This window comes from Schistocerca piceifrons, chromosome 1 (assembly GCF_021461385.2).
Source record: "Schistocerca piceifrons isolate TAMUIC-IGC-003096 chromosome 1, iqSchPice1.1, whole genome shotgun sequence".
NCBI lineage: Eukaryota > Metazoa > Arthropoda > Insecta > Orthoptera > Acrididae > Schistocerca > Schistocerca piceifrons.
The window spans coordinates 547988920-548001350 of record NC_060138.1 but is presented as its reverse complement, the minus strand read 5'-3'; the positions used below and the strand labels follow the sequence as shown (position 1 = coordinate 548001350).

General features: G+C 43.2%; 1 protein-coding gene across 1 annotated transcript in view; it reads right to left on the bottom strand.

Annotated features, from left to right (window-relative positions):
* Positions 1-12431, bottom strand: part of LOC124800238 (glycine-rich cell wall structural protein 1.8-like) — a 118754-nt gene that overhangs the window by 70469 nt on the left and 35854 nt on the right. The window contains exon 2 of the mRNA XM_047262979.1: positions 5426-5518. Within this exon, the coding sequence (XP_047118935.1) occupies positions 5426-5518 (93 nt within the window). The remainder of the gene's footprint in view (positions 1-5425; positions 5519-12431) is intronic.

Sequence of the window (12431 nt, the reverse complement as noted above, 5' to 3'; positions counted from 1 at the left end):
CTGAGCGTCTCTCCTGCAGACTCTTCCACCTCAGTTTATCTATCATCTCCGTAACGCTTTCGCGATTACTAAATGATCCTGCAACGAAGCGCGCTGCTCTCCGTTGGATCTTCTCTATTTCTATCAACCCTATCTGCTACGGATCCCACAATGCTGTGCAGTATTCAAGCAGTGGGCGAACAAGCGTACTGTAACCTACTGTAATCATATAGGAGTTGTCGACTGTAGTGGTCGAGGAATGAAACGCCGTAGCACAAGAACTCCTTAGAAAACTTGTGGTCAGAATCGGAGCGCGTTGCATATCATCCACTGGCGTCCGCGGTGATAGCACGCCCTGTTAAGAACCGTGTCCCACCTTTTGTAACGTACAGGGGACCATCACACTCGTAAATCGCGGTGATTTTAGTGTAATTACTGTCTACGAATAAAAATGTCATTTCTGTGCGTCTCATAAGGTCTTCGTTTCAGTTATCTTCTTTCTATGCGTGGTCGAGATTTTATCGTACTACTTTACATTGGCAGTGACATGTCATGGAAATGTCAGTTTTGCCTCTAAGGTTTGCACACCAACGTGCATTTATTGCCAAACGCCATGCCATTACAATGACCCGAGAAAGGAGAGAATCGGGGACGGGAGTAGAGTCGACAACAGAAGCAGAATTGTTCCATCAATCATGTTCCCGCAAACGGGCCGTTTGTGAGGTAACTGTGATTGTGTGGTTACTTCAGCATGAAGCATTTTCTTAGTACAAATGTATCTGAAATATAAATATTTCAGTTTCATCCCTATCTATGGTAACTGAAAAAAACTTCAAAAGCCAAGGTTGCTAGAAAAAAATATTATTGGATGAATGGTTTCGACGGAGCTATGCTGTTATCATCGGATCTTCCACTTTGATGACATTATAGCTCTGTCGAAACCGGTAATCCAATAAAATTGCTTTTTTAGCGATCTTGGCTTGTGAAATTTTCTTCGGCTACCACACACTACAGATCGCCTCCAGCTTGAGCATGTCAGGAATATACAATGACGAAAAAAAAAATCGCAACACGAAGGAGTTGTACGACATAAACGAAAGTTGGTAGGAGTGTTTCTACACATGAAAGTTGACGTCGAAACTTAGGCCCGATCGCATAAGAGTGGCGTTCTATGAGGTTGCAAACTACGTGTCCTGTAAGTAGCCGCTGTAACGGTCGTGAGAGTAAGTTACCTTTTAGACTGGTCGCCATGAGTTGACGTCAGTCAAGAATGCCTTCAGGGTGACAAAGACGCCATTATCGACACCTCACTGAATTTGAACGAGGTAGCAGGCATCCTAGAGAAAGCGTGAAGTGGCAATGGATCGGACACGTAGCTCAATAAGATAACAGGAGGTGGACCCTTAGAATTGTTCACTGGAGACCACGGGACCACAAGAGAGGCACTAGAAAATTCCAGAAGAGATGGCTTGATGAGGTGAAGCCGGTAGCTGGAACACGATGGTACCAGGCGGTTCAAGATCGAAGACAATGAAAAGGTATGGAAGAGGCTTCTACCAAGCAGTCGACAGAGATAGGCGGAGGGATGAAAAGATGAAGAAGAAGTCAATGTAAGACCAAGTGCCCATCATAAATTAAGTTAGAAGCTAAACAAAGGGAGTGTATGTGGCTTTTCGTGACAATGACGAACTAATGACTTCACCAATTGTTGTAACTGGGAAATGGATGCTTCACATCAGAAACCGATCATTAAATAAATCTGAGACTGTATACTGTGCTATATTACTGTAATAGTATTCAGTTGGACCACATACTCAGTCAAAAAATAAATAGTTATATACGGGATGCTGAGTGCGTCACACAGTAGCTAAGAAAAATAAGCACTTTACGTTGTCTCTTTCCTTGTTTTCACGCTCGACGTTCAAAGAAGCCAGAACTTTTTCGAAATGTCAGTAGCTTGTTTTAGAGTGAACTCTGGCTACATCGTCCTGATTTTTCTCTTAACTCAGTAATATATCTCCTTGTTAACTCTATCACATTTAGTTGGTGTTAACTCAGTGGATGTCATAACAGCTTTAAAGTGCCAATAATCCTTCTGATAAAGTCAGAGTTCATTGTTAATAATTGGCTGTCAAGTGTGATTACTTCTGTGTGCAGTCCAGAATTGTCACCACTTGTTCTTTTCACTGCGCGCAGTTCGCGCCGAGGTTGACATTCACGTTGCTGTGTTACATGGAGAACGATGGTGAGTGACACGGTTTAAGGAGACAGCCGACTGATCGCGACCGGCGCAGAGGTGTGTCAGCGGTCAAAGCGAGGCCCGGAGGTCGGCGGCGGCTTGGCAGCTGCTCCGGCCAACGTGCGCGCAGTTCATCGTCACACATCTGGACTCTCCGTCTCGGCTGTTTATTTTATATCTGGGGATGCGTTTTAACGCTCAGTAGCTCGGTAAACAGAAATCTGAGAAATTCTCCAAATATTAGTACGAAAAGCTTGTAACTTGTTCCTCGGTTGCGTTAGTGCTACGTGTACAATTTCTGGAAGAACCCTCCCGAACTCTGCTTTAGACGAGCGCGCCGTCGTCTTGTGGATTCCTTTCACTGTACTTTTCCCTTCACCTGCCTTCTTTTCATCTCTTAGAGCCCAGCGTTACACTAATGGTACACTTGACAGTACTGGACTTTTATCGATTTTTGGACAGCAACGAACTTCTATAACCTTGTTACTCTTATTTAAGGATTGTTGAACATTTGTTCTTTCAGTTTTGTGTTAGTAGTTGTGAGAAGCAGTCCACTATTGGCAACAATTGGCAATTGAATTTAAACAATTTTTGTACACCCAGAATCTCACCCCGCCATCGATTCAAGTAAGTAGAACGATTAAAACATTTTATCATTCAGGTTCAAAACCGCAGATACTTTCTTAATAAACTAACAGTCGCTTGGTATTTATTGAAATTTGTGCAATATTATTTGTATCGCAGGGTCATGTTCTACAGTTTCAGCATTACGTAAAAGTAGTATTGAGATACTCGTAGAACTTGAGATATTTGTGCAACTTGTTTGGAAGTTTGACTTTGTTAACCTTTTGTAAAGAACAAAGTTTTGGGGGTTCAGAAACTGTGACAGAAAATCGTATTGTCCAATGCTGTCTCCTTCCACAGAGGAAAGAAATAGAATACGATGGTGGAGGTACTATTCATTCTGAAAAAAAAAAAAGAAAAAGAAATACCCCACTGGACAAGTCCGATAGGTCTCGTGCTCTAAGGGTTCAATTCAAACCTAACTATGTATATAGACAGTTCATCTATACGTTTTGATGGGTGAATTTACGAATATCAAAATATGTGACATTAATGGCTGTATCTTTTGATTTTATTAACTTCGAAGCTTCACTTTTTATACCCCCAACAGACCGCACTCCCTAGTAGTCGACGTAAATTTCAACATGATACAGAAACAGTGGTGTTGATCGACGGCCAGGCCGACAACAGGGTGATACTGTAATAGTATGACAGTTCGATTGTTTCTGCAGCATCAAATACAACTGGTGTGAACGTAGTAACGATTGTTGAAAGCTACTCTCAGCGGTCAAGGAAACACATCCTTGACAAAATACAACATGAGTGGAATTGATCTAATGCATCAAAATGTGAATCAGTGCAGGACAGAATCCGTAAGGGGAAATTGTACAAGACTCTTTTTCACTTGGTTACTGGTATCACCTCACAAAAGTCTGGATTTTCTCTTCAAAAATGGAAATACAATTTCACATGCGAATTTTCGAAGGGAAACAAGGCTGGTGTACTTGAGGAGGTATGCGGCGCCTCTGGAAGGACCTGGGCTTATACCGCACTCCACTAGTGTAACAGATGAGTTCCAGATTAACAGCTACTGAACAGAAGACGATGGGCTGGAATAAATTGTATAACATCAGCACATACCCAGCGGAGAAATGTAATGTGGAACTGTGTGGTGACTGCTTTGCTGCTTATCATGCCAAGTAATTTGTAACTTCTGTTTCTGATTTTTAATGTGTACTTGTGTTCAATTTATTTCACTCGGTATTAAAATGTCTAACTTTTCAGATAAATCTATGTTTTGGTCTCTCTAGTGCCTAGTAGTGCTCACAGGCTGATTCAGCTGCCCCTACCTATCCGTTTTAAGTAACCTGCAATGCCTTCAAAATCTGCATATGACATATTCCTATTCTTTCGCTCGTTACACAGAGTCAGTTAGTCATACAGAAAAAAAATGAACTAAAATTTTTTGTAGGAAATTTAATGTAGTTAAATTTTGTACTGCGATATGTTGTCGCTAGAGGCCGTAGTTTTCGAATTATTCAAGAGAAATGTATCTGGAAAAGTTACCTTCAAACGCATTTTTCTTGAATAATACGAAAACAATGGCCTCCAGCGAAAACGTATAGCAGTACAAAATGTAACTACATTAAATTTCCTACGAAAACGTTTAATTCATTTTTTTTGTAGGATTAATAGTTTGTGAATGACGAGGGAGGGAATATGAAAATCTTGCTCGTAGTATTTGAAGGTGTTGCGAATTGATTAAAACCCATAGTTAGGGGCAACTGAATCACCCTCTATATGATATGTATATTATACGAGTATTAAATCTAGAAAGGTAAAATTGTTTTTTCACTGTAAATGCTCGTTTTTCAGTGAAACAAACGGAGCATAAACAATATACGTCCAATGTGTTAATTACACACACAAAAATAACATAAACTGACGGAAACAGAAAGTATTATACTTTGATCGAACGCTACCAAGCTGATACTCCAGTATTTCCAAGCCTTCAGGGTTCGTTGCTTAAAATTTCAACCCTATGTGAGCTTTTTTCTGTACAGAAAACAGCCATTTCCCCAGATATGGATAGTTCCAGACTACACCGCTAGAAGATCGTAGGCCTGCTCGGTTGGCTCTGACGAACAGAGGAATGACGAACAGCTGAAATCTGGACGGGGCTTAGAGGTAGAGAGTCACAGCGAATCGTCGGGAGCAGATTAATGAAAGCTGCGTTGCCATGCATCGTTTTCTGTGCGACAGACAATAGTCAACTGGAAGAGTGAATGGCGTTCTGGAGTGTTCAGCGATGAGGGTCACTTTTGTTTCTGGCGGTCAGGCCGAAGCCAGGGTTTCCATGGACGGCCTTGTGAAGTGTTACAAGAAGCAGCGATCTTCAAGAGCCCTAGCTCTCCATTTCCTGGATTCATGGTGTAGCCAGTTATTGCTCAGGACAACAGGAGTGATTTGGTATTTGTTGAAGGGAGACTGGCACACTGGACTGTGGCAAGACATGGTTGGTGAAGGGATAACGAGGATGCCAGTAACTTATTCCAGCATGACAGCGCTAGACTAACTCTGCATTTCACATCACAAACACTTTTTTCGATAAAGAGAAGTTCACCGCAAAGTCGGGCCTCTTACCTGCGCCGGAATGCGAGCTGGAGCTGGAACTGGAAATGGAACCGGAGCCAGAGTAGGCGCCGCTGGGAGATCTCCGGACCCTGATGTAGCTTCCTGCAACAAACGTGAGAAAAGCATCTGTCAGACCACGCGCCAGACCCCATGTGCCAGTATAACAGCGTACGCCTCGATGTATTTTGGCCCTCAAAGGAGACGGGACAGACGCCTCAGCTGTTGGAAATTGCTGTATCTTCCCTTTCTATGCAGAAGTAACAAATGGGATACCTTTCGCCTATTTTCAGAAATTTTTTTTAGGAGTGCCGTTTATTTATAACGAACGTTCCTCAGAAATAATACTACTAATATCATTTGAGTGATATTTCCGCAATTTGAGTGTACAGAGCCAGAGCCACACAACATGTACAGCAAACATGGTGTGAAAATATACCGTATCTTTTCAGGCCAAGTTCATTGTGTGATCATATTATTTTATGGCTGGAAAACATGTTTGTTACCTGTCTGCCACAAATTGCGGTGATTTTGTACATACGTATATGCTGGGACACCCAGTTAATAGATCTTGACGATGATTTCTCTCAATAAACTCTAATTACATTCAACACTGTTGTATTGATAAAGACTTAAGGCCGAAATCGCGATGGTGATAGAATAGAAAGAAGTTTGTACAGTCAAAAGACTATGGGCTAAAAATATGAAAAGGTTATCTATTACTAATATCGTTTCTAGATTACTGGCTGACTAAAATAAAATACGCTGCCTGACAAAAGAAAGAGAACCACTCAGGAGGGGAGGAGGAAACGAAATGAAACTTCGCGAATTGAGAGGGTACGTGATGTTGTTTCACTAATCACAAATTCGAGCCAAATTTACAAAGAAATTAGTGGTATGAACCCACTTATCAGTATATCGTTGCATCCCATCCGGGCTGACCGCATGCACTGATTCAGTCGGGAAGGGTATCAGAACTGCTGTAACTGGTCCTTGATATCCAGGATGGGGATGATGTTCAAGTTGGTCCCATACTTCTACCGGGGACAGATTTGCTGATCATGCTGCCCACGGAGGTAGGCCCCTCTACCTTAGCATCATGCAGACAATTCTTAGGGACACGTGCGATGTGTGAACCTGCCTTGTCCTGTTGAAAAACGGCACTGCGGACCGTCACCTGAGAGGCAACACAAGACGACTCAGGATGTCTGTGATGTACTGTTCCTTCCTCAGTCATTACCACCCGTGAGCTGAAGTCATACCGGACGACTCCCCACACGATGACGCCAGGAGTAACCCCGCTGTGCCTCTCCCAAACACTGGCAGAATAGGGCCTCTGTCCAGGTCACCAACATACTCGTCGTGTGGAACCTCGAATCATCTCCGAACGCAATGCGAAGCAATTCATCAGCAGTCATTGCTTCCCGGTCACGGCACCTCTTCCAGCTCAGCCGCTTGCCTTGTGGAGTAAACAGCAGCCTAGGCGTGGGATAATAATTTCCTAGTCGTTCTGCTGGTAGTCTCCGAACAATGGAGAGGAATGACACGGAACGTAGCAGGCAGGCCATCACTTGTTCACGGATGGCAGGCGTAGCTGTGAATGGAGTGCGATGTGCTTGTTGCACAGTATGGCGATCGACCGGAACCTTGACGACCAGTATGTCTGCCATCACGCTCACATGTAGTCCAACATCGACCAGCGTTACATTAGAATACCCCATAAATCTGTATATTGCACGATTAGAGCAGCTGGCCAAATGGAAATCCACAATCAGGCCTCTTTGAAACTTAGTCACGTGCACTGATAACGTTCTATCGTACGATTACCACGATTTTTGGTTTCTGGGGGGCTCAACTGCGCGGTCATCAGCGCCCGTACAAAGTCCCATTTTGTTCACTGTCCAAATTTTTACACAGTCCAATCTAGCCACTGTCACGAATGATGATGATGACGATAATGAAGTGATGAGGACAACACCCAGTCCCCGGGCAGAGAAAATCCCCATCCCGGCCGAGAGTCGAACCCCGGGCCCCATGATTCAGAGGCAGCAACTCTAGCCACTAGACCACGAACTGCGGACGTATCGTACGAGTACGCGGTGTACAAGTGTCCTTCACAGTAATCGCTCAATACCTAACGCTGTTCACCTTTCTCATAACTCTTATATACCCTACCAGGCCTGGCTACAATAAACATGAACAATACTAATGCCTTCTGGCGGTTGTTTTACCTGTCACAGAGGACTGTAATCCCAATCATTTACGTACACCCCGATGGTGTGAACGTTACAAAGTAACCCTGACCTCTGACCGTGTTTTCTGGGTGTTTCACTTTCCTTGTTAAGCAGTGTATTTCTCGTAGTTTTACGTTCACTTTAACTTATTCAGCCCATTTACACGCATCTGACTTGCAGAATTCTTTCACAGGAATTCAGCTTTCTAGCCATCTAAACAAGAATACATGATGGAATGTCACCGAGTATCACCACTGCCTTGACGCTACCAACTTAAAAATATCCGATGCACAGAGCCACACGTGCTTTCATTCTTAAAAGATTCGCCTGGTCCGAGGCATTTTCAGCGCTGCCTTTTCGTTTCCTAAAGAATGTTAAATAGCTGAGGGTTTAAAAAAATTCAGTGAACTTTGAAATGCATTCGCAGTTGCGAATACGGACAACCAGCAGCTGTATAATGGCATCACGACAATGAAATCTTTTCCGCTCCGGGACGCGAAGCCTATTTACAGTTGTACGTGAGCGGTCGGCTTAAGCGCTTTGGCTGTCCGTGCAAGGTTCACGGCCAGACCCAAACTTCCATATGTCGTCTTTCACTTGTCAGTACATGCACTCGTTACACGCTACGTAATTCCCGTACACGCGAAGGACACTTTAAGTTGAAAGTAGCTACCCGATATCGGCGAATAATTGCGATACTGTAGTGCCTGTGTTGTTAAGAATTACAATGCAATGTTCCTGCGGTCATGCACGCATGTCCAAAAGAACAGGCACCATGGCGACTACAGCCATCATGAAATACATAAAATGTATTAGCAGCTGCGAATACGGACAACGATCAGCTTTGTAGTGGAATGACGTAAATGAAAATTTGCATCGGACTGGGACTCGATCCCAGATTTCCCGTTTTACGAGGTTAGTTGCCCTAACTGCTTTGGCTATCCGTGCAAGACTCACGGCAGACTAATAATTTCATATGTTGTCGTTCATGCGTCACAACCTGCGCTCGTACACATTATGTAACTCCTGTGCAGGGAGAGGACATTTTTTGATTGAAAGTCGTTACCTGGTGTCGACGGATGAATACAAAGTATTCATTGTTGTGCAGCTGAACTGTTCTTCTCAAATATTTCCAATAGCTTTAAAGATATCGTTATTATTTTTGCTCTCAGAGCAACTGTGAGGGAGTTACCGGTAAACAGTTTATATTCTCTTGTCATAGCTGTGCTACTTTCTCAGTTCTACACAGCAGGCCTAGTTTCGCTTTTTGAAACTGGACTGTAGTAATTTCTGATGCATCTAAAAAGAGACAATTTCGATTGCATTTCACTTTCCGTTATCTGACAAGTGCTTGGATTTATCTGCCTTGAACATCAAATCGATTGCCGTCTTATTTACAGTACGTTATCGTACAGAGCTGTCGTGTCCGCTTCATGGAGCACTCCGGCTTGACGCGGTTAGGGAACTGTACTTACAAACCGAGAGCAGCTAAGCAAAGTTTAATTTAAAACTGAAACTAATCACATCTGACTAAATGTTTCCCTGAAATACTAATCGGATTTCGGAGGAAGATGTTCGATGTCGGCTGCAGAAATTATCACAGTACCATATGAAGACGTGGATTCGATACTGACGCCTCTATAATCAATGTAGCTATGACAATATACTATACATCGTTTAATGAAGACTTCCTTGCAATTAATCTGGATGAAAAAAGAGTTGCTATACCTTAAAGATTAAACGGTTTTGGAATGATGTAACATTTACAGCTTAGTTGTATAAAGGGCGATCGAAAATTAATACACCGACTAGAAACGGCTAGAGCTATTTAATATGTACTGATACATGGATAAGAATTACAAAAAATTTAAAAGGAAGTTCAGAATTTCGCTCGTTGTGTAAATAATCGAATAAATGAAAGGTTCCGTGTCATGAGTGAAAATGGTGAATCCTGTACAAAAGGTATTCTATGTTTAAGGATTTACAGTTGAAGTTCTGTCATCAAAGTGCAGAGCAGATTTCAGGAAAGTTGGGCACCCTCACATTTTGGCATGGGAGATGGGCACATGTTTAAATCAGCAACTTCCAATACCGTTGTATCAATCGGTCGTGATGGACATGAGGACCCTGCTCTTGGCCACCTATAACTTCTTATCCAACAATCGTGATCTTTCTTTTTTGAGAAATATGAAAAACCTTGTGTATGTGCCTCTTTTGCCACAACAATGCCAGAACTCAAAATCTGTACTTCTAATGTGCTGGAGTCGATGACTTCACATACGCTAGAGAACGTGTAGCGTGAAATGGATTATTAGTTATATGTTGTCCGTGTGGCTTTGTGGAGCCATAAGGAACTTTGTTTTACATTCACTGTAATTACCATCAATGTATCACTATGCATTAAATAGTTACAGCCGTTAAATCAATGTATTACCGCCTTTTAGTTGGCTCGTATGGACATTTTATGCACCTGAAAATGGGATAGTTGCGCTGAAACCTGGTTATGCTCTACTTTTATCGGAAAATAAAATTTATTACAACAGCATGTGGATAATGCAGATGAGTAATCTATGTAACAGAGTTGTGGATGTTCTGCCAGGAAAATCAGTGTACAGCTCTGCACTCTTTTTGTTGACGGAGAGAAAAGCAGTAGTCGAGCGACCGGTGGCGACGTTCAGGCCGAAAGGCCTTCGCCCTCCTCGGCGATCATGTTCAGAAAATCGTGTACCCAGTGGGTGCCGATCAGAGAACTTACGGTAGAGGCTGGAATCTCAATTGGTTCACTCCGAAGCGGTTCCGTGAGAAAATACGCAAAACGAGTCCACGGTTGGAGCACGACAATTCGTGGTACTTTCACGATGATAACGTGCCCGCCAACTCTGCTTTGTCAATTCGCTCGTTTTGTCCAAAATGTATAAGCCGTTCCTCTCTTGCTGTTCTAATACTCAAACCTTCTTACGTGTGACTCTTCCTTGTTGATCACGTTTTGACGCGATTGATGACGTGAAGAGAATTCGGCACAGACAGTGAAGGACATTCCCACTAAAGCTTTGCAGCGGTTTCTTGATGAACTGTAAACGCCAGTGAGACAAACGTGCAGATACAGCATGGAAATACTTTCAAGGATATTAGAAGTACACGAGCATTGCCCGAGAAAGGAAATGTTCCACGTTTGAGTCCCGATCCGGTACACTGTTTTAATCAGCCTGGAAGTTTAAATACTTCTTTAAGTTGAATAAAAATATTACTTGAAAGAGTTCAGTAATTTTTAACTGATTGCCTATTTATGCAGGTTATAGTCCGTACGGCGTCTGGGAACAAAATATAGAACTGAGTTGTAATTTAATAAGATATTTTCACTATAAAGTTACACGAGTCTGTACAAGGATGACCGGTAGTTAGCATTGCATTAACGGCTGTTCGACTTCAAGAGCTGTTGTTGTTATGGTCTTCAGTCCGAAGACTGGTTCGATGCAGATCTCCACGATATTTTCTCCTGTGCAGGCCCCTTCATCTCTGCATAACCACTGCTGCCCACGTCAATTTGAACCTGCTTGCTGCAGTCAGGAATGTATGCCCCTCTACAGTTTTTTACGTCCCTCACTTCCCTTATTATTCATTGATGTTGCAGGATGCGTCCTCTGAAGCGGGTCCCTTCTTTTAGTCAACTTGTGCCATAAATTTCTTTTTTCTCCTACTCCCCCTGAAGTGACCAAGCAAAATCTCATCGCGAAAAGTACTCTCGCCCCGCCGGATTGGTACGTGAGTTCTGAGCCAGAAATCAAAAGAATGAGAGAACACACTCACCGAGACAAATATTGTATTATATTCAACTTTGGCACGGATCGTCCTTGTCGAAATCCATGTACAAGTCCTTGGCAAAGCCGGAATAAGCGGAAGTGTTTAACTGTTCACAATACAGGAATAACGTAAGTCTTGAGACCATTTCAGATGAATTATCCAGTGCAGAGAAAATTGCGACTGCAATATGAGGATCCTCGGCTGCTAACTGGAGTTACTCGGCAAAAACTGTCTAGAGCTGTAGCCGGGCGATCTCTTATCCACGTGGTCCGTGACGCCTCAGCGCAGGGGGCGTGGCACTCGTGCGTCCCACTATTGGGCGGCGCCGGTCGCTGCCGCTGTCAGATAACAGCGGAACCTCTAGTGCCAACCTCCGTACACTTAATGGTTACTCCTGTGTGGTGCCGACTGGCAACTATAGCACTCATTAGTTATTCGATATATCCACCTAATTTTCAACATTCTTCTGTAGCATCACCTTTCTAAAGCTTCTGTTCTCTTCTTGTTTGAAGAATTTATCATCCACGTTTCACCTCCGTGTAAGGTTACATTCAAGACAGATACCTTTAGAAAAAAATTAATAATTGAACTTCCTGGCAGATTAAAACTGTGTGCCGGACCGAGACTCGAACTCGGGACCTTTGCCTTTCGCGGGCAAGTGCTCTACCACCTGGTGACCCTAGCACGACTCACGCCCCGTCCTCACAGCTTTACTTCTGCCAGTACCTCGTCTCATACCTTCTAAACTTTACAGAAGATCTCCTGCGAACCTTGCAGAACTAGCACTCCTGAAAGTAAGGATATAGCGGAGACATGGCCTAGCCACAGCCTGGGGGATGTTTCCAGAATGATATTTTCACTCTGCAGCGGAGCGCGCTGATATGAAACTTCCTGGCAGATTAAAACTGTGTGTCGGACCGAGACTCGAACTCGGGACCTTTTCCTTTCACAGGCAAGTGCTCTACCAACTGAGCGACCCAAGC